Source organism: Gorilla gorilla, chromosome 18 (genome assembly GCF_029281585.2).
Source record: "Gorilla gorilla gorilla isolate KB3781 chromosome 18, NHGRI_mGorGor1-v2.1_pri, whole genome shotgun sequence".
NCBI classification, from domain to species: domain Eukaryota; kingdom Metazoa; phylum Chordata; class Mammalia; order Primates; family Hominidae; genus Gorilla; species Gorilla gorilla.
The window spans coordinates 4,491,358-4,518,114 of record NC_073242.2 but is presented as its reverse complement, the minus strand read 5'-3'; the positions used below and the strand labels follow the sequence as shown (position 1 = coordinate 4,518,114).

Genomic DNA, 26,757 nt, shown 5'->3' with positions numbered 1-26,757 from the left:
CGGCTGGGGCTGCTCCTGGCTGACTCCCAACAGGGAAGCTCAACACAACCTTTTATCCTCCTGGTGTCCCAGGACCCACCCAGCAAGGATTTGGACCAGGAGATCCTGTAATGCCTTTAACTGCGACCAGGGGCCGTGGGCTGCCAGCCCGCTCAGACTGTGGGTCACCAAGCGCCCTCAGATATGGAGGCCCGCTAATGTGGGAATAATATATATCCAGGTTGGCGTCGCCCGTGAAGACTGTAAATGTCACCATCAGGGGAACCACGCCTGAATCCCATCCGGTGGCTGGGAGCCGAGGCTTCTCGCCTTGTCTTCTTGCTGTTTTATTGGTTTTTGTAAGAAGAGAATGTTTTTTCTGTGTGCTGGGGGCTGGGAAGGAAGGGCAGTGCTGGGCCTGGGGAATGTCGGGGTCTCGGGTGGGAGGGGCCTGGGGAACGTCGGGGGCCTGGGGTGGGAGGGGCTTGGGGAACATCGGGGTCTCGGGTGGGAGGGGCCTGGGGAACGCCGGGGGCCTAGGGTGGGAGGGGCCTGGGGAATGTCGGGGGTCTCGGGTGGGAGGGGCTTGGCCTGGCAGGTGGCCCGCTGCAGGGTGGTTTTGGCCGGGCGCGGCTCACAGCCCCAGGCCCGTGCCCTGGCATCACTCAGCAGAGCAGCCCACTGGGCGAGTGCAGGCCTGAGGAGACACTGACCTTCCGTGGGCCTGGATTTCCCGCTTGTTGTGGGGTCCTCTTGCCAGGGACAAGCCGTGGCTGGGGGAGACAGGGGTGGCGCCTCAAGGTCAGCAGTGCTCACGGCTGTTCTACCCACGCAGCCGAGGACAGCAGCGCCTGCATCTGAGCCCTGTTGTTATGCAGCCCTGTGCTGCCCATCCTCCATGCGCCCCTTACTGGCTTGTGTGATCCTGAGGAAGTTCTGTCTTTCCAGCTTTAAACTGATCACCCACTACCCTACGGTGGTTGTGAGAATCAAATGTCGTAACATGCACTGGAATGAAAGTTCCTTAAAGGCTCCAAAGAGACGGGGATTTTCCAGATATCTTTCTGTTACTGGTTTCTAATTTAATTCCTTTATTGTCAGAATATACTTGATATGCCTTGAGTCTTTTAAAATTTAGTCAGATTTGTTCTGTAGCCCAGAATATGGTTTGTCTTAGTGAAAGTTCCGTTTGAGCCAAAAATGAACAGACAGTGTTCTGTCAGGATTCATTAGATCAAATTGGCCAATAGTGTTTTTCGACTCTTCTGTACGTCCTCATTTTCTGCCTGTTTTATCAATTATTGAGATAAGGGAGATTGAGATCTCCAACTATAATTATGGATTTCTCTATGTCTGCTTACAGTTCTATCCATTTTTGCTTCATGTCTTTTGAAGCTCTATTATCAGGCGCATACGTGTTTGAGAGTCTTCTGACCTCCTGATGAACATTATGAAATGGCCTCCTGACTGCTGATCATATTCTCTGCTCTGAATTGTGCTTTGTCTGGTGTGATGGTGGCCAGTCCAGCCTTCTCGTCACTCGTGTTTGTATGGTATGTTTTTCCGTCCTTTACCTTTCGGCCTGTGTGTGTCTTTGTGTTTGAAGCGGATCTCTTAGAGCTGGCGTATGCTTGAGTCTTATGTTTAAATCCAGTCTGACAAGTCCTGCTCTTTATCTGGGTGTGTGGGCCTTTTGCATCCAATGCAGTCTTTCCTGGGGAAGGTTTCAGCCTGTTGTCTTGCGATTTGTTTTCTGATCCTCCCATGTGTTCTCTGTTCCTTTTTGTTGCTGTTATTTTACACCTTTTTCTGGATTAATTGAATATTTTTGTGACTCCTTTTTATTTTCTTTCTTGGCTGTAACTTTTTTGTCTTATTTGTGTGGTGGTTTTAGGGTTTATAGTATATGCCTTTAATCCATCACAGCTCACCTTCAAGTTATACTATGCCTATCTCATAAATGCTGAAAGAATTTTACAACAATATTCTCCCAACAGTATTTTCCCCTCCTGGCCTTTTGCTATTATTGCCAAACAGTTTGATTAAACAGTCCAGTTATCTTTCAGAGACATTTCATTCAATTGGAAGAACAGCCTCATTGTGTATCCATATACTTACCATTTCCAGAGCTCTTTTTTCCATCTGTGATCATTCTCCCTCCACCTAACATCACCATTTCCAGAGCTCTTCACTCCTGCGTGGAGATCCAGGCTTCCATCCATGATCATTCTCCCTCCACCTAACATCACCACTTCCAGAGCTCTTCACTCCTGTGTGGAGATCCAGGTTTCCATCCGTGATCATTCTCCCTCCACCTAACAGACTTGACATTTCTTCTAGCATAGGTTTGCTGGTGACAAGTTCTTTCAGCTTGTCAATGTCTGACAAAGTCTTTATTTCACCTTCATTTTTGAAAGAGATTGTTGTTGGGTATAGAATTCTAGGTTGACAGGTTTAGTACTTTAAAGATTGTACTCTATTCTCGTCTCATTTGCATTATTTCCTGTGACAACTCCTTATCTACATACTCTGTAACATCTTTATTTGCATGTAAGATTTTTATCACGAGTTTTAAGCAATATTCGATTATGATGTGTAGTTTGTAGTACTACTCTAAGAGGTCCGCTTCAAATACGAAGACACACAGGCTGAAAGGTAAAGGATAGAAAAACATACCAAAAACGTGAATGAGTGACAAGAAGGCTGGACTGGCCACCTTCACACCAGACATAGCAGAATTCAGAGCAAAGAATATGATCAGGAGTAAAGAGGCCATTTCACAGTGTTTATCAGGAGGTCAGAAGACTCAAACACGTATGCGCCTGATAATAGAACTTCAAAAGACATGAAGCAAAAATGGATAGAACTGTAAGCAGACACAGACAAATCCATAAAGTTGGAGATTTCAATAATAGATAAAGCAGGTAGATAGAAAATAAGGAAGGATGTAGAAGAGCTGAAAAACACTACTAACCAGCATGATCTAATTAACATTTATAGGCAGTTTGTGACAATTTGATTATTTGTCAATCAAACTACAATCAAAGTGATCAATAGTGTCATATCATCATGCAGTAAAATGTGACCATTTGGTTATTTGGTGGTGTTTTCCTCATATTTTGTGTGCTTGGAGTTCGCTGAGTTGCTTGAATCTATAGGTTTATCATTGTCATTACATTCGGAAAATATTTGGCCAGGGTTTCTTCAAATATTGTTTCTGTACCTCTCCAGGATGTGAGGAGGCTTACACGGGTACGAGTGCTGAGCCCTGTCTGGGGTGGAGGGTGTGTGAGTCAGTACTAAGTATCTGTTACCCAAAGACTCAGAAAGACTTTTACTTTGGTTTCTCTAAAATGGGGTTTCCCCACTAACATCAGAGTTCAACACTGTTTGGCTTCTGGATTCAGGCTGTTTCAGAGATCTGCTATTGCCCAACACACCCCAAGCCTCAGTGGCTTAGAGCAGCAGCATCTTTCTCCTGGTCCTGTGATAGGCTCTGCTGGGCAGCTCTTCTGCTGAGCAGCTCCTCTTTCTCCTGGTCCTGCAATGGGCTCCGCTGGGTGGCTCCTCTTTCTCCTGGTCCTGTGATAGGCTCTGCTGGGCAGCTCTTCTGCTGAGCAGCTCCTCTTTCTCCTGGTCCTGCGATGGGCCCCGCTGGGCAGCTCCTCTTTCTCCTGGTCCTGCGATGGGCTCCGCTGGGTGGCTCCTCTTTCTCCTGGTCCTGCGATGGGCTCCGCTGGGTGGCTCCTCTTTCTCCTGGTCCTGCGATGGGCTCTGCTGGGCGGCTTTTCTGCTGAACAGCAGCAGCTTTCTCCTGGTCCTGTGATGGGCTCTGCTGGGCAACTCCTCTTTCTCCTGGTCCTGTGATGGGCTCTGCTGGGCGGCTCCTCTTTCTCCTGGTCCTGTTGTGGGTTCCCCTGGGTGGCTCTTCTGCTGCACGTGGTGTCAGGTGGGGTCATTCACGAGCTGATAGCTAGGCCAGGAGGTCGAGGAAGGCTTCACTTGTACTGGAACCTAGTGCATCTCCCGGTGGCCTTGCCACATGGCCACCATTGGCTTCCTCACAGCTTGGTGGCCTCAGAGTAGAGGGACCTTTAATGGGGTTGGATCTGCCTCTTCAAGGACTGAGCTTGAAAGTTCAGAACATCACTCATGCTGCATTCTCTTGGCCAAAGCTGAGTCCCAAGGTCGGCTGGGATTCCAGGGGAGGCGAGCCACGCTCAGGAGGGGCAGTGGCCACCACAGCTGAGCCTGATGCTCTTCTCTTTTTAACACAGCATTGGGTCATGTCAGCCCCATGTCTGTTACATTTGTCACCATCTTTATCACTCATTGTCATTTTTCTCCATCTGTGGTTGCCTTGGTGGGAAGTGGGGGTTCCACGTCCACAAAGGCATCGCACTGTGTCCCTGCTGTGGCCCCTTCCCAGGTGAGGTTCTGAGAGCTGGTGGCAATTACCACTTTGGGACACAAACATCCAAGGGCCGCTTCCCACGGGGACGCTTGTGATTGGCTTGTTCCTGGAACACATGGGACCTCCTTCTTCATCCCAAGACCCTCACCTGATAAGCATAAGCAGCCCCCGCTCCCCTCCCCGTCAAAGCTCAGCTGACACACGTCAGCAGCCCCAGCATGCAAGAGGGAAGGAGAGGTTAAAGTCCCCCACCCCAAAAGCCAGACCAAGAGCTGGGACTTCGGGTGTGGGCCTAGCCCTGGAGATGCTTGTTCCCAACACCTGGCCAAGCCTGCTGCCTCCTGCATGGGTCTCGCCGCAACCCCAAACACACAACAAGCAGCCTAAAAGGGAAGTGGCAGACCAGGCGTTCCGGTTCTTTTCTGGCTTTTCCCCGTGGGCACTAGGGGGTGGGTCCCACATGGGGCACTTAAGCCCTAACAGACGATGCTCATTCTCCCCCAAGATCTGCTGCCTTCTAAGTCCCTAAACAGGTGTCGTCCCCTTCACTCTTTCCTCATGTTTTTCTTATTTAAAATTGTCTTTTTAGGAGAAGTTTGCAGGCTGTTTCCTGAGGTCTGGGCCAGCAGCACCGCCATGCCCTGACCCACCATTCCCCTGGCCGTGGGTTGAGTGTCCCGGCTGCACGGGAGCTCCTGGCCTTGCCTGCAGCGTGGACACTGCCACACCCACCTCACAGCTCACAGCCAAGTTTCAGGTCATGATGTTTTCTCCTAGCCTCAGTGTAAACAAAAATAACTCTTTGCCCTCTAAGCAAATGAGCAGAGGCCTCAGGACCCTCCCCAGCCCACGGCTCTTGGGGTGCACTGGGGCCTTGTGCCCGGACACCCCCTCGGGTGTGCACATGGCCGCCTCTCCTGCGCTTCCCACACCCCCACCCCGGAGCAAGCGCTGCCCAGCACAGCCCCTATGTGCGCTTTCTGCCACCTGGGGGCCCTGACTTCCACGTAGTCTCTCTGGACCCTGGGAGTCCCAGGACCTGGGTGCGGACTCTGAAGCGTCTGGGGGCCGCCTCCCTCCCTGCAGGGCGTGTTCATTGTTGTCCCTAGTGGGGTTTCTGCGGCTGTGCCAGGCCCCATGGCTCCCACGGGCTGTGCTAGCAAGGCCTTCAGCCCTGAGCAGCACACGGGCAGGCCCCTCCACAAAGCCAAGCAGAGCGTGCAGCATCGTCCGTCTCGGGCACTCTTCCCACCACCACCCTGGGCTCACCGACTCACACAGCCCTGGCAGTGCCACTCTGGGTCCCGTCGTTGGGGGCTTCCAAAAAACAGCGTGTGGGGGCCTGGGCCCCATTTGCCAGTGGGGTGTTCTCACTCCAGACAAGTCTGCACAACCACTCTGACTTGACTGATGGATCGACTGTCTGATACAAGGTCTTGTTCTGTTGCCTAGGCTGAGTGCCGTGGCACAGTCCTGGCTCACTGCAGCCTCCACCTCCTGGGTTCAGGCGATCCTCCTGACTCAGCCTCCTGGGTAGCTGGGGCTACAGGCACGCGCCACCATGCCTAGCTAATTTTTTATTTTTATAGAAATGGGGTCTTGATAAGTTGTCCAGGCTGGCTTCAAACTCCTGGGCTCAAGTGATCTGCCTGCCTTGGCCTCCCAAAGTGCTGGGATCACGGGCATGAGCCACCGTGCCTGGCCTTGATAGTTTTGAATTATGGTGCAGGGCAAGTTCCCACCCTTCCTCCTGGCTGGGCTGCTGAGTGGGACCGTAGGTGTGGGGACTCCTCTGTGCCTTGGCCTGGGAGGCTTCCAGGTCCCCACAGCCAGGTCTTGCGCTTAGAGCCTTGAGCTGGGCTTGGGACCCAGGCCCCATTCCTGCTGGTCCCCAACCGGCACGTCCCCACCCACGTGTCCATCCCCAGGGAAAGGGCATCCTGAGCCTGAGGGGCCGCCTGTGGACCCCAGCTCTTGGGGGTTGCAGCTTGGCCGCCTGTGGGCAGCAGGCGGCGCGTTCTCCGACTGCCTGTGTTCTCAAGCAGGGCACGGGGTTTACAGGTGCCGTCTCTCCTTCAGCTGGGGTGTGTATTCTTTGCTTTTAGATGGTAAAGATTTTAAGACAAAAATGAACACTTTGCTTTCGCTTCAAAAGCTCCCTGAATGTCTCTTGGCCCCTCTTAGCGTGGCAGGTGGGCTCCACGTGTGCAGGGCCAGGCGGGCCGGGGGGATCCTGTGTGCAGCAGGGGCCGGGCTCAGGGGGCCAGGGACCCACAAGCCTATCCCTAGCCCCGCCCCCCGAGATCGGCCAGGCACCTCACAGCCCCTCCTGTCCCTGCAGACCCAGCCGGTGCCCAATCCTGCGGCGTACTACCTGCACCACTCACCCTGGTGGTTCCATCGCTTCGAGACGCTCAGCAACCACTTCATCGAGCTCCTGGTGCCCTTCTTCCTCTTCCTCGGCCGGCGGGCGTGCGTCATCCACGGGGTGCTGCAGATCCTGTTCCAGGTGAGCCCGCGCCGCCCGCCCTGCCCCCTGTGTCCACAGAGACGCTGGCCCGTCGCCCTATTTCCGGCTGTCCCGCTGTCTGGGAGGACCCTGGGGCATTACAGGCCCCCTTTCTTGGGGACAGCCTGTCCTCCCCAGCCTTCCTTTGTGTCAGGGGCCCCACTGCAGCCCTGTCCCGGGCTGCAGGCTGAGGGTCTCCTTCCCAGGCTTCCTCCAAGGACTGGCTCCTCCCAAGAGCGTTTCCTGCAGCTGCGAGAGGCCCGGCCATGTCCTGGGCTCGGCAGTGGGACGGGGTCAGCATGCCAAGGCCCTGTGTGGACACCCCCACATTCCTGGGATCCACTCCTAAGATTCTTCCATTCTAGAGGTTTCCTTTCAAGTGTTCGTGTCAGTCCACGGGGAACCAGGGTCTGAGAGAGGCCAGGGTCATTTGCCTCCATGTGGGTGAGGGGCTGCCTCCCCCAGCCCGTGGAACCCCGGGTACCCCCTAACGCCCCGTCCTGCCCACAGTCACCGCCATCCCTGCCCCACAAGCCCCCTGCATTGAGGGTGCCTTGAAGGGCAGAGCACCCCCACGCTGCCTCCAGGGGGGCTGGGCCAGTCCCGGGCCTTTGCTTTTCCCTGTAAACGCTACATTCCCACTGTCAATTCCCAGGGAAAACGTGGTGGGGATTTTAAATGTGGTTCTCTCTCTCGATTGTTTCGATGGAGGTGTAACATACAGCCAGGGCAATGCACAGGTCCAGGGGGCGTTCCACGTGCTCTGGAAAACAGATGTACCTGGGTGTCCCACGCCCCTTCCCCTGTCCTGCCCGCCCCTGCCAGAGCACCGCCGCCTAGAGGGGCAAAGCTCCGTCAGCAGGCACGGGTGCCACGCCACGTTGGTGCACGTGGGGGCGCCCATGGTTGCTGGCCGGGTCCTGTTTCACGGTGTGTGCCTGCAGTCGGTTCACCCGTCCCGTCTGTGCATGTGTGGTGGTTTCTGGTTTTCACCACAGCCTGCCGTGCACAGGCGCAATCTCGTCATCCTGTGGATGTATTTTCAAGGGCGCTACTGTATCGTGAGCAGGCCTGTGATTCACCTTACTGGAAGCTGCACGTGTCCAGGGTGGCTGTGCCGTTCTTGACCCCTCCCCCCAGCAAGGACCCTCACTCTGGCCGCCGGGGCCCTGAGCAGCTCCTGACCCCCTCGGGCTTTTCCGCGTTAGCTGCTCGGAGGCTGGCACCGGTGCCCATCAGGTGATTTCCCTGTGGGCATCAATGTTGCCGTGAATCTAAGTGGGAAGAACGGACTTGCTCACAGATCGTCCCCCGTCCAGGACCACACGTTTCTCTCTGCAGCTGCTCAGGGCTCCTGGAATAGCTTCAGTCGGTTCCGTGTAGCCGGACCCCACGCGCGTCTGGGGGCTCCTGGAATAGCTTCAGTCGGTTCCGTGTAGCCGGACCCCACGCGCGTCGGGGGGCTCCTGGAATAGCTTCAGTGGATTCCTTGTAGCCGGACCCCACGCGCGTCTCGGGCCTCCTGGAATAGCTTCAGTGGATTCCTTGTAGCCGGACCCCACGCGCGTCTGGGGGCTCCTGGAATAGCTTCAGTCGGTTCCGTGTGGCCGGACCCCACGCGCGTCTAGGGGCTCCTGGGATAGCTTCAGTGGATTCCGTGTGGCCGGACCCCACGCGCGTCTGGGGGCTCCTGGAATAGCTTCAGTGGATTCCGTGTGGCCGAACCCCACGCGCATCTGGGGGCTCCTGGAATAGCTTCAGTCGGTTCCGTGTAGCCGGACCCCACGTGTGTTTGGGGGCTCCTGGAATAGCTTCAGTGGATTCTGTGTAGCCAGACCCCACACGCGTTTGTACGCCGCAGCTCCGAGGTGACTTCTTTTTGTTGATATTGTAAATGGTGCCCTTTTAAGTCACACTTCCTCCTCTTGGTGGCTAAGTGTGGGACTCTGGTGACCTTGACCTTTCTCGGACAACCTCTGCACTGGTACTACCCCTTCTGTCTGCGGGTCCCTCAGAGACGTGTCCGGTGGGTGATCTAGGGATTCTGCCGGTTCTGCGTCCATCCCTTTCTCCCCTGCTGGGCGGGGTCAAGTGCTGTCCTGGGTCTGGGGTCCCACAGCAGGGAGGGCCCCCCACCCCGCGCACTGCCTCTCACGATGCCGGCTGTGGGTTGTTTTCGTGGCTGCTTTTATTCACTTCTCCTTTGTGGGTTTTTAGCCATGAATGGATGTTGAGTTGTGGCGTTTCTCCATCAGTCACGAGATGACTTGTTCTTTCATCTGTAACGTGGCGAGTTACGTTAATGCTGTGGATGCTGAAGCAAGTTCACATTCCCAGAACATCTGAGCCTCTTCCTCTGCGGGAGTCTGGAAAGCAGAGGTGACCGTCCCTCACACCTGGCAGTGCTCCTGCATGAGGCCACCTGCGCCGCCAGGGTCTCTGTGACTGATCACCCATGCGGGCCGCAGGACACGCAGAGTTTCCATTCCTTCTTGACTTGAGGCAGTTTTTGTGGTGAACATTTCCCTGGGAATTTGTTCATCTGTTTTCAAATCTGTTGGCAAAAAAAGTCATAGTATTATCTTAGTTTTATAGCCTCTCAAGTAGTCGGGACTACAGGTGCCACCACGCCCAGCTATTTTTCATTTTTTGTAGAGCTGGGGGTCTCGCTGTGTTGCCCAGTCTGGTTTTGAACTCCAGGGCTCGAGCACTCCTCCTGCCTGACCTCCTAAAGTGCCGTGACTGCAGGTGTGCGCCCGGCCTCAAGGCCGGTGTCCTCACCGACACGCATCTCTGAGACAGCGGGGAGCAAGGTCATGCTTAGGGTCAGCGTGGCCGTCTTTCTCTTTTAAGTAACAGGCCCGTATATCTCAACTGATATATTTGGACGTATTTCCACATCTTTGTGTTTTTCTCTTTGTTCTTTGTATCTTTCTCTCTCATTTTTTACTGTTATTTTCCCTCCTCTAATGGATAAGGAAGACCCTCTGTTTCCTCAGTGGTTATCAGCCATGTTAACTTACTGAAGGTCTCAGTTTGGGCAGCATCTTTGCCACCATGACCCCCCGAGGTCCTCAGCCTGCCCAGCCTGCCCAGCCTGCCCAGCCCGCCCAGCCCACCTCTGTCCGAAGTCCTCAGCCCGCCCAGCCCGCCTCTGTCCGCCCCAAGCCACCTGCGTCCTTTGCTCCAGTGTTTCAGGTCTGTTTCGTTTTATTAATTGACTTATTTTAGAACAGTTTTAGGTTTTCGGAAAAACTGTGCAGAGACTACAGAGGTTCCCTTATCCCCCCCTTCCAGTTTCCCTGCGCTCAGCACCTTGCATTGGCCAGGACCTTGTATAGTTGATAGGCAGGACTGATAAACTGTTGCCAACTAGAGTCCCCGGCTGACAGGAGAGCCATTCGCAGTGTTGCTCATTCTGTGAGCTCCGACAAACGGACGACGACACGTGTCCCCATCACAGCTTCATGCAGAGTCGCTTGTGGCCCTGGAAGTTCTCTGTGCCCTGCCGACCCTCCATCTCCACGGTGCTGCCTCTTCTGCACGTCCTAGAGTGGGAAGCATCGTGCAGCCTTTGCGGACTGGCTTCCTGCCCTCCGCGGCCGCGCGTGGGCTCCCGCACCTCCTGCAGGCTCCACCGCTCGTTTCTCTCCGGTGCCGAGACGCCCGTGGTCCGCACGTGCCCCGGTTTGTTTCTCCACTCAGCCTCGGAAGGGCCACAGACGGAGCCCCGGGCACATGTGCTTCCCACAGGGCGCACAAGGAGGGTTGTGCTGAGCACAGGCGTGGGGCCAGGGCCGGCTGTGCCAGCCCCGGGTCCCACTGCCACCCAGGGAGGGGTGTCCAGCCTGAATGGAGGGGTGTGTTCCAGGATTCCTGACCTGGGTGGGGCCACGCACATGGGTGACTCCTGAGCCGTCTTCAGCCACGCGGTCCTGGGGTCCCAGCTGCTGGAGGAGGGCAGGGCTGGAGACTCCCGGGAGTCACCCCAACCCCCCACACCTCCTGCGTGGGCTGTGCTGCCCCAGGGTCCCGCCTGCCCCTGCCGGTGGAGAACACAGAGATGCCCACGCCAGGCTCGGGTCTGGTTCCGAGGCCGGTCCAAGGGCACCCCTGGACACACAGCCCAGGCAGGGGTGTTGGTCTGCTTGGCTCCGTGGCTGCCTGGCAGTGGGGAGTGCTCAGGATCCCACCTCCCGCTTGCATGGCCCGTGTACCCTGTAGCGTCCCTCCCTCAGGCTGTGCTGGCCAGTTCCACCACTGCCCCTCTCCCGATAAGCTGATGCTGGCTGGGAGAAGCTCTCATGAAAAGCAAGGTGCTGAGTTACTTAAGTAAATGGAGAAAGTGGGAATCACTTGAGGGCTGAGCTACCGTGACATGGAATGGGGAGGTGACCCTTGAACCAGAGGCTCAAAAACCTCCTTGTTTATTCAGAACGCAGGAACGTGGCCAGGAGTTTAGATGAGAATTGGACCAACGGGCCCTGGTGCAGGCAGACAGGGACCCTCCCAAGCATGACGGCCGGGCTGCGGGTTCCCTTAGTGCCGGTGCTGGGCCGGTTTTGGAGTCCGCTGCCTGGTGGGGTGAGTGGCGGTGGACAGTGGGGATGCTGGAAGGGGAGGGGACAGAGCTGGGCCTCACTGCACCTGGGACTCTGAGCACCACCCCCAAAGACCCGGCACAGGCAGCGCCTCCCTTCCAGGCCTCGGAGGTCAGGCCGTGTCATCCTCTCCAGCCCCACACTGTGTCCAGGACGAGGTGGAAGCACCAGGGTCGTGGCTGTGCTCTGCGGCGTGGCCTGGCGTCCCCCTTGGAAGACAAGACGGTCGGCCGGCAGTCCCGGCTGCGATGTATCCTGCCCCCTCACAGGCAGTGTAGGGTCTTGAACTAGGGCTTTTGCCCCCACAGGCGTACAGGGCAGAGGGTGTTTGGGGGATGATATGGTGTGGGGCTGAGAGTGACCCGCGCCCTCTAACATTGTAGTGTCCTGGCCGGGGCCGCGTCCTCCCCTGTGCCGCGCTGTGCCAGCCGAGTGCCCTGAGACTTCCGAGCACCGCCTCCCTGGAGCCCGTCCTGGTTCCATGTGTTCCCATCTGAGCGCCGCCCCCCGGAGCCCGTCCTGGTTCCGTGTTCCCATCTGAGCGCCGCCCCCTGGAGCCCGTCCTGGTTCCGTGTTTCCATCTGAGCGCCGCCCCCCGGAGCCTGTCCTGGTTCCCATGATCCTTCCGTTGGGGAGTTGTGGCATGAGCAGCCTCCCTCCTCCCACGCAGTTTACACAGCTGTTCCGGAGGGTTCCGCGGATCCCTGGGGCCACTGCCTGCCTGGAGAGGTGCACATGAGCAGTGACCGCAGAGCCCGGCCGCCCAGCCAGCACCCCCACGGGAGCCATCAGCCTCCACTAGGGCACGGGGGACAGGGAGACGCAGCCCGGGGCCGCCAGGGCAGGAGGGGCAGGGGGTGAGCTCAGGTCTGGAGCCTCTGAGGCGCCTGCTCACAGGGGGCTGTCCGGCCCCACCCCACCCCGCCCTGCCCAAAGGGCTCCTTGCCCTGTGGTGGCTGCACCCCATGCCCCTTCAAGACAGAGGCCCGGAGTCCCTGCCAGCCCCGCACACATAGGCCGGCTGTCCTGAGGCTCTGTCCCAGAGCTGGGCTCCCGGGCCCTTAGCTGTGTTTCGGTTGTGATGAAACAACACAGATAACGCAAAGTTCATGCTTTTGAAGTGAACTCGGGGGCGTCCAGTACGTTCACAGCGTGACGCAACCGCTGCCTCCGCGTGGTTCCAGAACTTCCCATACCCCCCCACACCTGGCAAAGGAGACCCTCACACCCGCTGCCGGGCCTCCACCAGCCACTGGGAGCTTCATCTCTGCATTCCCGACTCGGACGTTCCATGCAACTGGCATCCTACGATGTGCGGCCTCCGTCCAGCCTCCCTCCCTGAGCACCATGACCCTGGGTCTGTCCCTTTCGGGGCACGTGCTGAACTCCGATTCCTTTGCAAGGCTGGATGCGTTTCCGTGGGTCAGGCACAGGGCTCGGGGTCACTGCTGTCGTGGACGCTGATGGACTTGTGTTAGACCTCAGCAGATTCTCTCTCTACCTCCCACCATGTTCTCCATGTTCTTCTGCCCTCATCTCCTCTCTGTGACACCGAAGAGAGACCTGGGTTCACGCCCACCAGAGTGCCCTCCTGGGAACACAACGCATTTCCCCAGCAGAGGGTCCCCGCGAGCGCAGTCGTGTCCTCGGCGGAGGGTCCCCGCGAGCAGGCGTGTCCTCGGCGGAGGGTCCCCGTGAGCACAGGCGTGTCCTCGGCGGAGGGTCCCCGCGAGCAAGCGTGTCCTAGGCGGAGGGTCCCCGCGAGCGCAGGCGTGTCCTCGGCAGAGGGTCCCCGCGAGCAGGCGTGTCCTCGGCGGAGGGTCCCCACGAGCGCAGGCGTGTCCTCGGCAGAGGGTCCCCACAAGCCACCTGTTCTCCGTGGCAGCTGACAGGCAGGAAGCTGCATCCAGAGACGCCTCTCTTCCTTCTTGGGGCCATGCGCCGTTGGCCTCGGAACACCTGCTGCTCCGTCTCTTGGGCCCAGGATTCCATCACCTCAAGCTCCAGATCCTGTGCCAGCCTTGGGGACCCCCTCGGGCCTCGCCTCCGCTCCCAGCCACCGGCTGGGTCATCTGTGGGCCGCACAGCCTTGTGAGGACTCCGCCGGCGGGGGCGAGCACAGATGGGCCGTGAGAAGATTGATTTCCCTCTGAGGAGATGGCTCAGTGACGCTAGAAGAAAAACAAGGAAGACGAGGTCCCCCAGCAGCGCTCAGGCCGTGCACTCTAAGCGGAACTGCGTTTTCATAACAAAACAGCCGACCAGATGGAGGGCGAGAGATGCACCAGAGCAGCTGAACGGGGCGCAGCTGGGGATGCCTCTGCATGGAGCAGGGCCCCGAGCCCCGAAGCTTTCTTAGAAACAGGATCTGATGCCCAGATCTGTGCTCTCTAGAGCCCTAGTTCCCTGAGGCTAGAGTTCCCCACTGAGTCCACATCAGGATGACCCAAGGGGGCTTTGGAAATACGCTCAGGCGGGGCCCACCCTGACCAACGCAGGCAGGCGCTCAGGGCTGGGTGCTGCTCAAAGCTCCTGATGGTTCTGGCGTGGCCGAGCATCTGAATGGGCGCTGGTTCAGGCTATGCCCCAGGTCGCTTTGGTCCCATCTGCCAGTCGGGCTGACCACAGGGAAGGGCCAGAAAGACCCAAGCTTTTCCCACCAGGACATTCCAGTGTCACCTGTAGCGTCTCCTCCAAGAGTGGGCCCAAAGGTCAGACCTCAGTGCCCAGCCCTGCACCCTCCCTGTCACGGGAGCTCAGGGGCTCCCAGCCGCCCCACCCCAAACCAGGCCTGGTCACACTCAGGACGGAGGGCATGGGGGTCTGGACTGGCGGAGGGGAGCTGGTGGCAGAGGTGGCTAACCCCAGCCAGGGCGAGGTGGGGCTGTTTTTGGCACAGGGGTTTAGTAACCTTGTAGACAGTGGAGAATAAGAAATAACTGTTTTGGGGCTCAGAACCAGGAAAGCTATTTTTCCCAATTCCCAATTCACCCAGGGAGAGCCATGAATGCACAGTTCATAAAACACCATCACCGCCCATAAAACTGATGTGGCTGCCCTCACGAGTCCCTTCATTAGACATCAGTGTCCCTGCCCTCAACCTTCCTCCTGAGTTACGGGGATAAAGGCTGGGCTTTGATGCATCAAATCTGGCTGACTGAGCTGTCTGAGGAAGCCACGCCCGGGTCCTGCCGGCCCAGGGTCCACCGGCTCAGCTGCAGACCATCACCCATGCGGGGCGACAGGCCACGCAAGCCGCCCCTGTCTCCCTGATGCCTCCGCGGCAACGGCAGGGGTGAGGTTTGGCAGCACACCTGTGATATCACCCAACGGAGCTGCAGGGACAGCGGCTCAATCTCCAGTTTCGTCACCTAACGATCGCTGGCCTGCGGGGATGTCCAGAAGCGGGTCCCTCTGAGTCCCTCCTGCCGCGGTTTGCCTTTCCTGCTGCAGGTTTACTCACTGCTGCTGCTGAGTCTTTCCTTGGAGCTCTCCCAGCCGTGCTGCTCGGCCAGCCCGGCATGCAGCCCCTCCCCTCTCCTCCTGTTCATCTCTGTGGCACAGGGTCCGGTGCCTGTGTCTCACTCCCTTGCATTTCGTATTTTGGAGTGGGGGCGTTACTGGTGGCCCCCCCATGGCCCCTGTTGTCCATGTCACCCGTCGGCTGAGGGGCGTCCCCGGTACCCACTCTCCAAGCACAGCCTCCTCTGTTTGGGCGCAGCAGCCTTCCCCGGGCATGACCCCTGCAGGCGCCCTCTGAAGGTGAGGACTTCCAGGAGGGCACAGGGTCTGGTGATCTGGTCCGGCCCCCGCCTTGCAGATCACTAAAGCAAGGGACAGAACCTGCACAGAAACGTGCAGTCATGGGAGGAATGTTCTGGAAGCACCTGCCGGAAGGCACCTCTGAGGCGTCTGCTGTCCCCTCCATGAAGGCACAGCTGGGTTTCAGTTGTGATGCTGGGCCCGAGGGACAACAAGGGCAGAGCTGGGTGCAGGGCCCCCCACCCCGCTCCAGGAAGAGAGGCGCCAGCCCCCCTGCTCCGGGAAGAGAGGCGCCAGCCCCCCTGCTCCGGGAAGAGAGGCGCCAGCCGCCCGGGGGCCCCACACGAGCCCCTGCACGAGGCTCAGCTGCGGCGTCTCCACAGGCCGTCCTCATCATCAGCGGGAACCTCAGCTTCCTGAACTGGCTGACTATGGTGCCCAGCCTGGCCTGCTTTGATGACGCCACCCTGGGATTCTTGTTTCCCTCTGGGCCGGGCAGCCTGAAGGACCGAGTTCTGCAGATGCAGAGGGACATCCGAGGGGCCCGGCCCAAGCCCAGATTCGGTAGGTGGCTCAGCTGGGGGCCCTGCCCCAGTGCCCAAGGGCATGAGAAAGTCGGGTGGTGCCAGGCCCACAGCCTGCCCATGTGGGTTGGGGACGCCAGGGTAGGAGGAGAGTCAGCATACCCATGTGGGTTGGGGATGCCAGAGTAGGAGGAGAGTCAGCATACCCGTGTGGGTTGGGGACGCCAGGGTAGGAGGAGAGTCAGCGCCGTCTGCTGTGCAGCGTGCCAGGAACAAGGTGTGTGAGGTCGGGTGCTGCTCCGTCCCCAGGACCCAGGACAGCTGACCCTTAGGGAGCGGCAGCTGGGGTCTCCCCGGGGACAGGCCATGGGGCAGCTGGGAGCCCCACCTGGAAAATGTCACTCCCCTGCCAGGCTCCGTGGTGCGGCGTGCAGCCAACGTCTCGCTGGGCGTCCTGCTGGCCTGGCTCAGCGTGCCCGTGGTCCTCAACTTGCTGAGCTCCAGGCAGGTCATGAACACCCACTTCAACTCTCTTCACATCGTCAACACTTACGGGGCCTTCGGAAGGTATGAGCCTGGGGTCCCCGTCCCCCGGAGCTGGGTATATGGGGAGACTCAGCCCTGACCAGCCACATTCAGGTGGGGTTAGAGTGCAGGCCCCCATGACCCCACGTTTCCCCTGCCCCACCCCAGCCTGACCCAGGCACAGGCCGTGCTGTCCCCATTACTGGGCCTGGACACGCAGGCCTCCTCCGTCCTGGTCCCATGAGGCAAAGGGGCAGGGCCCGAGGTCACCAGGCAGGTGGGCTGCGGCCCTGGAATGCCTACTGGGGGCGTAAGGGAGAGGCCACCAGGCCCCAACCCCCTGCGTGGGAATGCCGGGTAGTGCCACCTGAACACAGGCACCATCCCTGCCCTGGGGCCAGCCCCTTGGCCTCTGTCCCCCTCGTGTCCACCCTGAGCTGCCGAGGGGCATGGGGCACATGCCGGCTGCAGCTGGGTCTTCAGGGGCAGAGAAGGTGTTCTCGAATGAGCCCCTGGGGCCACAGTTCCCAAAAGTTCTCCTCAGCCCCACCCAGCCTCTCAGTAGCCCCTGACCGGGAGGCAGGTGGAGGCTGTAGCCCTCCACCTGGGCCAGGATGGACAGTTGGGGAACCCCCCCCACCATGCACCCCACTCGGCCCAGCCAGTGTGTGACGTGGGCCTGGCCTGCCTCGGTCTCCCGGCAGCATCACCAAGGAGCGGGCGGAGGTGATCCTGCAGGGCACAGCCAGCTCCAACGCCAGCGCCCCCGACGCCGTGTGGGAGGACTACGAGTTCAAGTGCAAGCCAGGTGACCCCAGCAGACGGCCCTGCCTCATCTCCCCGTACCACTACCGCCTGGACTGGCTGATGTGGTTCGCGGCCTTCCAGGTGGGGGACGGTCCCTGGCGGGCGCATGGACCTGCCTGTACCCCACCCTCTTCTGCCTGCAGATGGCAGGTTTCTAGAACGCCCACTGAAGGGGCTGGTGGGGAGGGAGGCTGGGAGAGATGGGATCCTGCCTGAGCTGAGAACTGAGCCCACACGACATCCAGGCCCAGCCTTAGGAGGGGCCTCATGTGGCAGCCCAGCCCCACCATCCCCCAGGGTCTGCCAGGTGGTGTCTCATGCCAGGAATCCCAGCCTGGGTGCCATAGCGAGACACTGTATCTACGAAAAATACAAAAGTTAGCCAGTAGCTGAGGGTGGCGCCTGTGGTTTCAGCTACGCAGGAGGAGGAAGGATCGATTGAGCCCAACCCCTGCAGCCTCAAATGATGGCAGCGTTGCATTCCAGTCTGGGGGACAGAGCCAGACCCTGTCTCAGTGAACAGGAAAGAAGGAATCCCCAGGGCTGGGGGTAGCATAGGCACCCATGGACAGAGCTGCTGTTTCTGTCCTCCCGGTCCCGTCTCAGCCACCAGAAAACTGAGCCTCAGGGAGGCAAGGCCCAGACAGAGGGTGCTGGGGTGGACAGGCTCCAAGGCACCCAGCCAGGGGAGCGAAGCCAGCGGCCGACATGGGAATGAGTGGTCAGGGCTACAAGGAGCACGCGAAGCAGGCAGCCCCTTAAGGGGACCCCAGCCAAAGAACTGGAGTGCGGCTGCCCAGGGAACCCACCTCCAGGAAAGCCTCAGGAGGGAGTGGAGGGCACAGCCAAGCGTCTGGAGGGGCTGTGCCTGGACAGCGAGTGGCACAGCCGTCTCCAGCCTGACCTCTCCTCCCAGACCTACGAGCACAACGACTGGATCATCCACCTGGCTGGCAAGCTCCTAGCCAGTGACGCCGAGGCCTTGTCCCTGCTGGCACACAACCCCTTCGCGGGCAGGCCCCCGCCCAGGTAGGACACCCTCCCTGCCGCTGCTCAGGGGTCTCCCCCAAATCCAGGTGTCTGCTGGGATCCCACCACCTGTACCCGCACCCCCACCTGCTCACAGGAAGCGCCCCTTCCCTCCCGCAGAGGCAGGAGGTGGGGCCTGCTGGGAGCAAAAAGGCCCCCCCCCCCGCCACATCAGCCTTGGCATCAAGGCTGGTCCCACCCCTGCCTCATAGCCCACCTGAAACCAAACCGGCCGTGGTGAGAGGAGCCCAGGACAGCTGCTCTGGGCAGGGTGACCGCGGCTCACAGCTTTGTTGAGGTGTCATCCAGGTGCCACCTCTGCTCCTGGCCTGGAGAGGCAAGAAGGACAGGCAGGGCCCTCACTCCAGGAGCCCCAGGGGTCCATGGTGAACTGGGCAGGGGACTGCAGTGAGAGCCCTGTGGGCCCTGTAGCCTCGCCCACTCCGGCCAGTGACGTGGTGACATTCCAAGGAGGGAGCCCCGCAGGGTCAGATTCTCAGAAGCCAGAGGTGGTAGCCATGGGGGAAGTCACCCTCCTCTCCATACCAGGGATGACTTTCCAGACTCCATGCAGGGGAGCTGGGGTGCACAGGGAGACACTAAGGACCCTGAGCATTGTGACCAGAGGACAAGGTTTTGGGGAGAGCTGGGGCCTTCAGAAGAGAAGCAGGAGGCAGGGATGGGGCCCCACTGGGGTACGGGAGGGGATCTGAGGACAGTGTGGGGTGGGGTCCAGGGTGGGGCAGAGCATGGAGGATTGGAGACGTCCACGTGACCAGACCTGGGGCGGCCACTCTGACAAGCGTTTGTATCCCCTGCTCCACATGGTTGGGATTGAGCAGCCCCCTGGAGGTAGCAGGAACAGAGCAGAGTCTGGACAGCCCACCCCTCCCCTGCGCCATCAGCCACCGATTCTGACGGAAAACACAGCTCTGGATTTTCCCTCCAAGAACACTTGGGAGCCGGGACAGCTGCACCCTCTGGAGTTGCTCACAGCTGCCTGGAGGCCCCAGCCAAGGAGCTGGAGGGCGGGGATGGGAGGGGCGCCGATGTCCACAGAGGCAGTGGAGCAGCTGGGCCCGAGTCTGGCAGCCCAGGCAGGTGCTCCTGGCCAAGCGATGCTTCCAGGGCTGCTTCCCCAGCACGGGTATCACAGGGAGCTGGGGCAGAGGGGCGATGGGGTCCCTCCTCATGGGCCCGGCCTCAGGCAGTCCAGGGGAGTCTCCATCCCAGAGCCTCCGGTGGGGTGGCCGCCCTCCTAGCTGGCGCCCTCAGGGCCACCTTCCTGTGAATTAGCATCAAGCCCCAGGTGACTTGCCTGCCATGTGGCCACCAGCAGCCCTGGGAGCCTGAGACCTTGGAGCCTGGACAGGCGGCCGTTCCCCTGGCTCACTGGGGACCAGGCCCCAGAGCTTGTCCTTCCAGGCTCAATACGGGTCTTCTCTGTTACTGCCCCGTCTCAGCAGCCTTCAGAGCCCCCCACCCCAAATCGCAGCCTCCTCGGTGCCTGGGGACCCTGGAGCTGGCCCAGAGGAAGGTTTGCCATCGTCAGGTCGTGACAGAAGCCTCTTCTGGCCAAGCGCACAGTCGGATCATCTGTTTCTCAGCCAGGAGGTGCTGGAAAAAGTAATCATGTCACAGCAGCTTCAGGTCCATCCATGAGTCCCAAAGTCTACCTGAAAGGATGGATACTGTGAAAACCAAGTGTGAAAAGCAGTAACTATTAAGCAGTAACTATTTTATGTGAACCAGTAGTGAGTTAACATTTAGGGAAAACATTTAAAACATCTGAAATACTGAACACTGCCACACAGCACATCTCTCCCATCTCCATGATACACGTGTTTGGCAGCCGGAGCAGGCGGTACCATGACAGGCTGTGGCTAACCGTGGGCCTGCATTTAGTTCATCATCGACTTTAAAACTGGAAGATGGAGCAGACACTTATCCCTGTTCCTCCCACTAAGTGCAACCAAGATCCCTGGATGTTATACATAAAACAGGAAGACTGAAGGTGAGAGAAGAGAGCCACCAGCAGGGCCCTCGGGACGGAGCCACAGCCCCAAAATGGCGGTGATTGCCTAGGCTTGCTTTCGGCCTCATTTTCTAGACTTGGAGGTGAGGAAACTGGAAACCCAGTAATGCCAGCAAATGCAGACAAGAAACACCTCAACAAAAATCTGCTCTCTCTAACTAAAGGGCCAGAAAAGAGCAGCCTAGCAAGACAGGAAATTTACAGAAAATAATCACCACTCCAGGCAACACCACAGAAAAAACCATGGCCCCACCCACACCAGCAAGGTATGGAGTAGGGAGCCTGGACTCTCCTCCAAACGGCTCACTGGGGTGCTACCAGAGGAGGCCAAATAGGAAGCTGAGATTTTCATCCAAGTGGGCAGGAAGGACCCCCCGCTTCTGTGGTATCAGTGGAGACCACAGGATGAGCCTGGACTCCCCCAACCCCTGGCAGTACTGAAGGACTCCTCCCCTCCAGAGTGGTATTACATAATAACTAGCAGAAAGTCAGGACCTTCACCACCACCCAGCCAGCAGTGACTAGGCCACCCCCGCCATAGTGTCATGGAGGCCTAGTGCAGAGCCACGACTCCCACCCTACCCAGAAACAACAAGGAATACTCCCACTGCGTCCACTGGAGTTCTACCCCAACCTGGCAGGAGCAAGGTAATACCCCTGTCTCTACCAGCATGAGGTCAGAAGAAGTCATCTAAAGCAGAAAGTTTAAATAAGATCCAAAATCTCCTAATACACAAAATGTTCAGTTTTCAGTGGAAAAATTACTTGTCACAGCAGGAAACAGGAAGACACTGAACTGGTGAAAAAGGGCAGTCGACAGATGATAGCACCAAGATGAGAGAGGTATTAGAGTGACTTCACAGAGATGTGAATGCAGCCATCGAAAACGCATTCAGTAAGCAATTATGAACACAACTGATAAAAAATACAGCCTCAGCAAAGAAATAGGTTTTTTAAAGAACCAAATGAAAAGTTTAGAAGTGAAAAATATAACTGACACAAAACACTCGACATCTGAATGGCGAGGACAGAGAAAAGAATCAATAAACTTAAACATAGAAAGTACCCAGTGGGAACAAGTGAGAGGACATAGACGGGGAAAAACAGCAAGAGCCCCAGGGATCTGTGGGACTGAGACTGTAACAAAAGATCCAGAATTCATGTCATCAGAGTCCTAGGAGGAAGAGAGAGTGAGCTTTAGGGCTGAAAATGTACTTGGAGAAATAAGAACTGAAAACTTCCCAAGTTTGGCAAAACGGACAAACCTACCGAGTCAATAAACTGAGCAAACCCTAAATAGGAAAAACCCAAAGAAATTCAAACCTAAACACATCAAAGTCAAATTTCTAAAAACCAGAGATAATAAAACATTGCCAGCCTGGCCAACATGGTGAAGTCTCATCTCTACAAAAATAAAAAATGAGCGAGTATGGTGCCACATGCCTGTAATCCCAGCTACTCAGGAAGCTGAGCAGGAGAATTGCTTGAACGTGAGCTGAGATCACACCATCGCCCTCCAGCCTGGGCAACAGAGCGAGACTCAATCTCAAAAGAAAAAAGAAAAGACATGGGTAAATACAATAGACGTTCCTTCTCTTGAGTTCCAATCATGTTGGATGGTTAAGCAAAGGCTATAAAACTCTCTGAAGTAGTTCAAAGTTTATGTAGAGGAAGTAGTTAAGATAACTATAAATGGATGAGGGCAAATGGACATAGAGGTGAGGTTTCTATACTTAACTTGAAGTGGTAAAATGACATCAGTAGACTGTAAGTTACGTGCCAAGAACAGCCAGTAAAAAACAACCTATACTAAGAGATACATTGGAACACACTATTACCAAATCAAAATGGAATTCTAAAACACTTACATAACCCATAGGAAAGCAGGTTGGGAAAAACAAAGAAATCAGAAACAGAACAGATGGGAAGAAGTAAAATGACGGACTTTATATTCAATGCAAATGGTCTAAATAAGCCAATTAAGAGATAAAGATTGGCCAGGTGCAGTGGCTCACTCCTGTAATGTCAGCACTTTGGGAGCTGAGGCAGGTGTATCACTTGAAGTCAGGAGTTCAAAATCAGCCTGGCCATCGTGGCAAAACCCTCTCTTTACTAAAAATACAACAATTAGCCAGGCATGGTGGTGCATGCCTGTAATCCCAGCTACTCGGGAAGCTGAGGCTACAGTCACCCAAGACATGCCACTGCACTCCAGCCTGGGCGACACAACAAGACCCTATCTCAAAAAAAAAAGCTAGTAACTTAAATATATGCATAATGAGCTTATGCCCTGATAAATGCAGCATAAGTTGAAAATGTAAGTCAAAAATGCGTTTAGTACACCTACCAAACATCAATCGTAGCTTAGCCTAGCCTACTACCTTAATCGTGCTCAGAACACTTACAATTGACTACACTGGGCAAAATCATCTAGCACAGGCCTGTTTTATCATCCAGTGTTGAATATGTCATTTATTGAATACTGTATGAAAGTGAAAACAGGATAGTTGTCTGGGCACTCACAGTGCGGTTTCTACCGAGTGCGTATCACTCGCACCATTGTAAAGCTGAAAAACTGTCAGTGGAACTCTCATAAGTTAGGGACCCTCTGTATAGGCAGGTTGAAAGTAAAAGGATAGACAAAAATATGTGACTATTAATGAAAATAAAGGATTCATTGTATTAACCTCAAAGTAGACCTCAGTGCAAAAATTGTTGGAGACAAAGATGGACAATGAGAAAAGAATCAACCTGCCAAACAGACGTAGCAATCCTAAGTGTGTGCACTAAGCACAGATCTGCAAAACGTGAAGAAAAAGAACTGAAAGGAGAGCTCGACAAATCAACAATTACAGCTGGATGTTGCAACATCCTTCTCTCAGCAGTAGATAGAATAACTAGATGGAAATTGAGCAAGAACATAAAGGAGCACCATCATCGACAGGCAGGGCCTAATGATGTTTATAGAATATGCCACCCATTGCACTGAATGACATGTCACATTTTCTGGGATGTAGTTAAACTAGTGATGAGAGAGAAAGCACCAAATGCATACATTAGAAAAGAGACGTGAGAGGTTAGAAAACAGGAAGGATCTCACATCAATAATCTGACGTCAGCTGGGTGCCGTGGACGCACCTGTAGTCCCAGCTACTCAGGAGGCTGAGGTGGGAGGACTGTGTGAACCCAGGACGTTAACACCAGCCTCTTGCCATCAGGCAGCCCAGGAAGACCCCATCGCTTAAAAAAAAATAATAATAATCTAAGCTCAAGATCACATGAATAACTAGGAAAAAATTTAAAGCAAGGAGCAGTAAGAAAATAGTAAAAAGCAGAAAATGAAACTGAAAACAAACAATAGAGAAACTTACTGAAACAAAGAGATGGTTCTTTTAAAAGACAAATAAAATCAGCAACCCTCTAGTAAGAATAACAAGAGGAGAAGATGTGATTGCCAATATCAAAGATGAAAAAAGAGGTTGGGTGCGGTGGCTCACGCCTGAGATCACCGCACTTTGGGAGGCCAAGGCGGGTGGATCACCTGAACTCAGGAATTCAAGACCAGCATGGCCAACATGGTGAAACCCGGTCTCTACTAAAAATACAAAAACTTAGCTGGGCGTGGTGGCGGGTGCCTGTAGTCCCAGCTACTTGGGAGGCTGAAACACAAGAATTGCTCGAGCCGAGACTGCAGCACTGCACTCCAGCCTGGGCGACACCACATGATTCTGTCTCGAAACGAAAAAGAGATATCACTACAGACCCTGCAATCTGAAAAGGATAATAAGCGACTACGACAAACATCTACATACATAAATTTTATAACTTGGATGAAATAGACCAATTTCTCAAAAAACACAAACTACCACAACTCACCTGGTATGAAATAATAATTTAAATAGCCCTATAACTAGAAATTGAATTTGTAATTTTAAACTCCAAAAAGAAATATCCAGGCTCAGATGGTTTCACTGGAGAATTCTAAGATTAATTTCCCAGAAAATAGAAGAGAAGGAAAAGCATCAATTTATGTTTTATTTATTTATTTATTTATGTATTTATTTATTTTTTGAGACAGGTTCTCACTCTGTCACCCAGGCTGGAGTGCAATGGCACAAACATGGCTCACTGCAGCCTCGACCTCCTGAGCTCAAATTATCCTCCCGCCTCAGCCTCCCAGGTAGCTGGGACCACAGGCCCACACCACCACGCCTCACTAATTTTTTTAGTTTTTGTAGACACAGGATCTTGCCCTGGTGCCCTGGCTGGTCCCAAACTCCTGGGCTCAGGCAGTCCTCCCACCTCAGCCTCCCAAAGTGCTGGGATTACAGGCATGAGCCACTGTACCCAGCCTCAATTTATTTTATGAAGCTAATGGTTCTCTGACCAAAACCACACAAAGATAATACAAGAAAATAATATTACAAGCCAATATCCCTCAGTGATATAGACACAAAATTTTTTAACAAAATATTACTAAATAGACTGGGCACAGTGGCTCACACTTGTAATCCCAACACTTTGGGAGGCCGAGGTGAGCAGATCACCTGAGGTCAGGAGTTCAAGACCAGCCTGGCCAACATGGTGAAACCCTGTCTTTGCTAAAAATACAAAAATTAGCCGGGCATGGTGGTGGGTGCCTATAATCCCAGCTACTCGGCAGGTGGAGGTTGCAGTAAGCAGAGATGGTGCCACTGCACTCCAGCCTTGGCAACAGAGTGAGACTCTGCCTCAAAAAAAAAAATTACTAAATAGAATTTGGCAATATATAACAAAGAATTCTACACCATGACCAAGTAGGGATTATTCCAGGGATGAAGGTTGGTTCCGTATTTGAGAATCAGTCGATGAGATCCACACGTTACCAGCTACCGAAGATAACACACGATCACATCTGTCAGTGTGGGGAAGGCCCTTGACAAGTTTAACATCTATTCATGATTTAAACTTGGAAAAACAGAGAAGGAGAGGAACTTCCTCCGCTGGATAAAGAGCATCTGCACAAGCCCTGCAGCCAGCATTCTCCTCGAGGGGAAGGAATCACCCTTCACCATTCAGATCCGGAACAAGAAAGGACGTCTGCTCTAACCATCGGATCTGGCATGGTGCTGGAAGCACTGGGCACTGCAGTACTCAGGACAAGGAAAGAAAAGGCATGTCGATCACAGAGGAAGAAACGAAACTGCCTGTTTACAGATGACGTCGTTGTCTTTGTAGGAAATCCCAAGGCATCCACCAAAAACACTCCTAGAATTATGAAGCGACGCCGGGCGCAGCGGCTCACACCTGCAATCCCAGCACTGTGGGAGGCCAAGGCAGGCCAGTCACCTGAGGTCGGGAGTTCAAGACCAGCCTGACTAACATAGAGAAACCCTGTCTCTACTAAAAAAAATTCAAATTAGCCAGGCGTGGTGACGCATGCCTGTAACCCCAGCTACTCAGGAGGCTGAGGTGGGAGAATTGCTTGAACCGGGGAGGCAGAGGTTACAGTGAGCTGAGATTGCGTCACTGCACTCCAGCCTGGGCGACAGAGTGAAACTCCATCTCAAAAAAAAAAAAAAAAAAAAGAAAATTAATAAGTGAGTTCAGCAAGAAGACACAAGATCAACATAAATGATTCAATAGTATTCCTGTACGCTAGCAATGAACACACAGACACCTAAATTACATACGCAGAACCACTTAAAACCACTCCAAAAAGCAAAATACTTAGGTATAAACCTGAAAAAACATGCACAGAACTTACATGCTGAAAACTCAGCAATGCTGCTGAAAGACGTCAGCAGACACCTAGAGACACGGCCGCGTTCGTGGGTTGGAAGACACAACAATGTGGAGATGACAGGTCCTTCCAGATTGATGGACAGGTTTAATGCAATTCCTATTAAAAAAGCCCAGCAAGATGTGTTAATGGGTAAGGACAAGTCATCCCAAGTTTTCTATGGAAATGTAAAGGAGCGAAAATAGCTAAAACCATTTTGAAAGAGAACAAGGTGGAACGAATCAATCTACCCAGTTTCAAGACACAGAACTACAGTAGTCAACACAGAGTGGTACTGACAGAGGGACAGACATGCAATTCCATGGAACACAACAGAGAACCCACAAAGAGACCCAAACAAACATGCCCGGATGAGTTTTTTTTACAAAAGCACAAAAGCAATTCCATGGACAAAAACAAAATCTTCGACCCACGTCTCACCCCACACAAAAATAACTCACAACGGATCCTGGACTTCAACATAAAGCATAAGACAATCAACTTTCAGGGCCAGGCATGGTGGCCCACATCTGTAATCCCAGCACTTTGGGAGGCCAAGGTGGGCAGATTGCTTGAGCTCAGGAGTTTGAGACTAGCCTGAGCAACGTGGCAAAACTCCGTCTCTACTAAAAACACAAAAAATTAGCAGGGCCTGGTGGCACATGCCTGTAGTCCCAGCTACTCGGGAGGCTGAGGTGGGAGGATCACTTGAGCCTGGGAGGCAGAGGTTGCAGTGAGCCGAGATCACACCACCACACTCCAGCCTGGGCAACAGAGCTAGAGCCCATCTCAAAAAAAAAAAAAAAAAAAA

General features: G+C 55.2%; 1 protein-coding gene across 2 annotated transcripts in view; it reads left to right on the top strand.

The window, feature by feature from the left end:
- The window catches only part of LMF1 (lipase maturation factor 1), a 77,139-nt gene that overhangs the window by 45,281 nt on the left and 5,101 nt on the right, over nt 1-26,757 (top strand). Inside the window, exons 4-9 of one of the 2 annotated variants that reach the window (XM_055364858.2) lie at nt 4,983-5,150; nt 6,735-6,902; nt 15,649-15,829; nt 16,203-16,356; nt 17,019-17,202; nt 18,038-18,150. In XM_055364858.2, coding sequence (XP_055220833.2) covers nt 4,983-5,150; nt 6,735-6,902; nt 15,649-15,829; nt 16,203-16,356; nt 17,019-17,202; nt 18,038-18,150 — 968 coding nt within the window. The remainder of the gene's footprint in view (nt 1-4,982; nt 5,151-6,734; nt 6,903-15,648; nt 15,830-16,202; nt 16,357-17,018; nt 17,203-18,037; nt 18,151-26,757) is intronic. The other variant, XM_055364859.2, reaches the window with a different exon arrangement.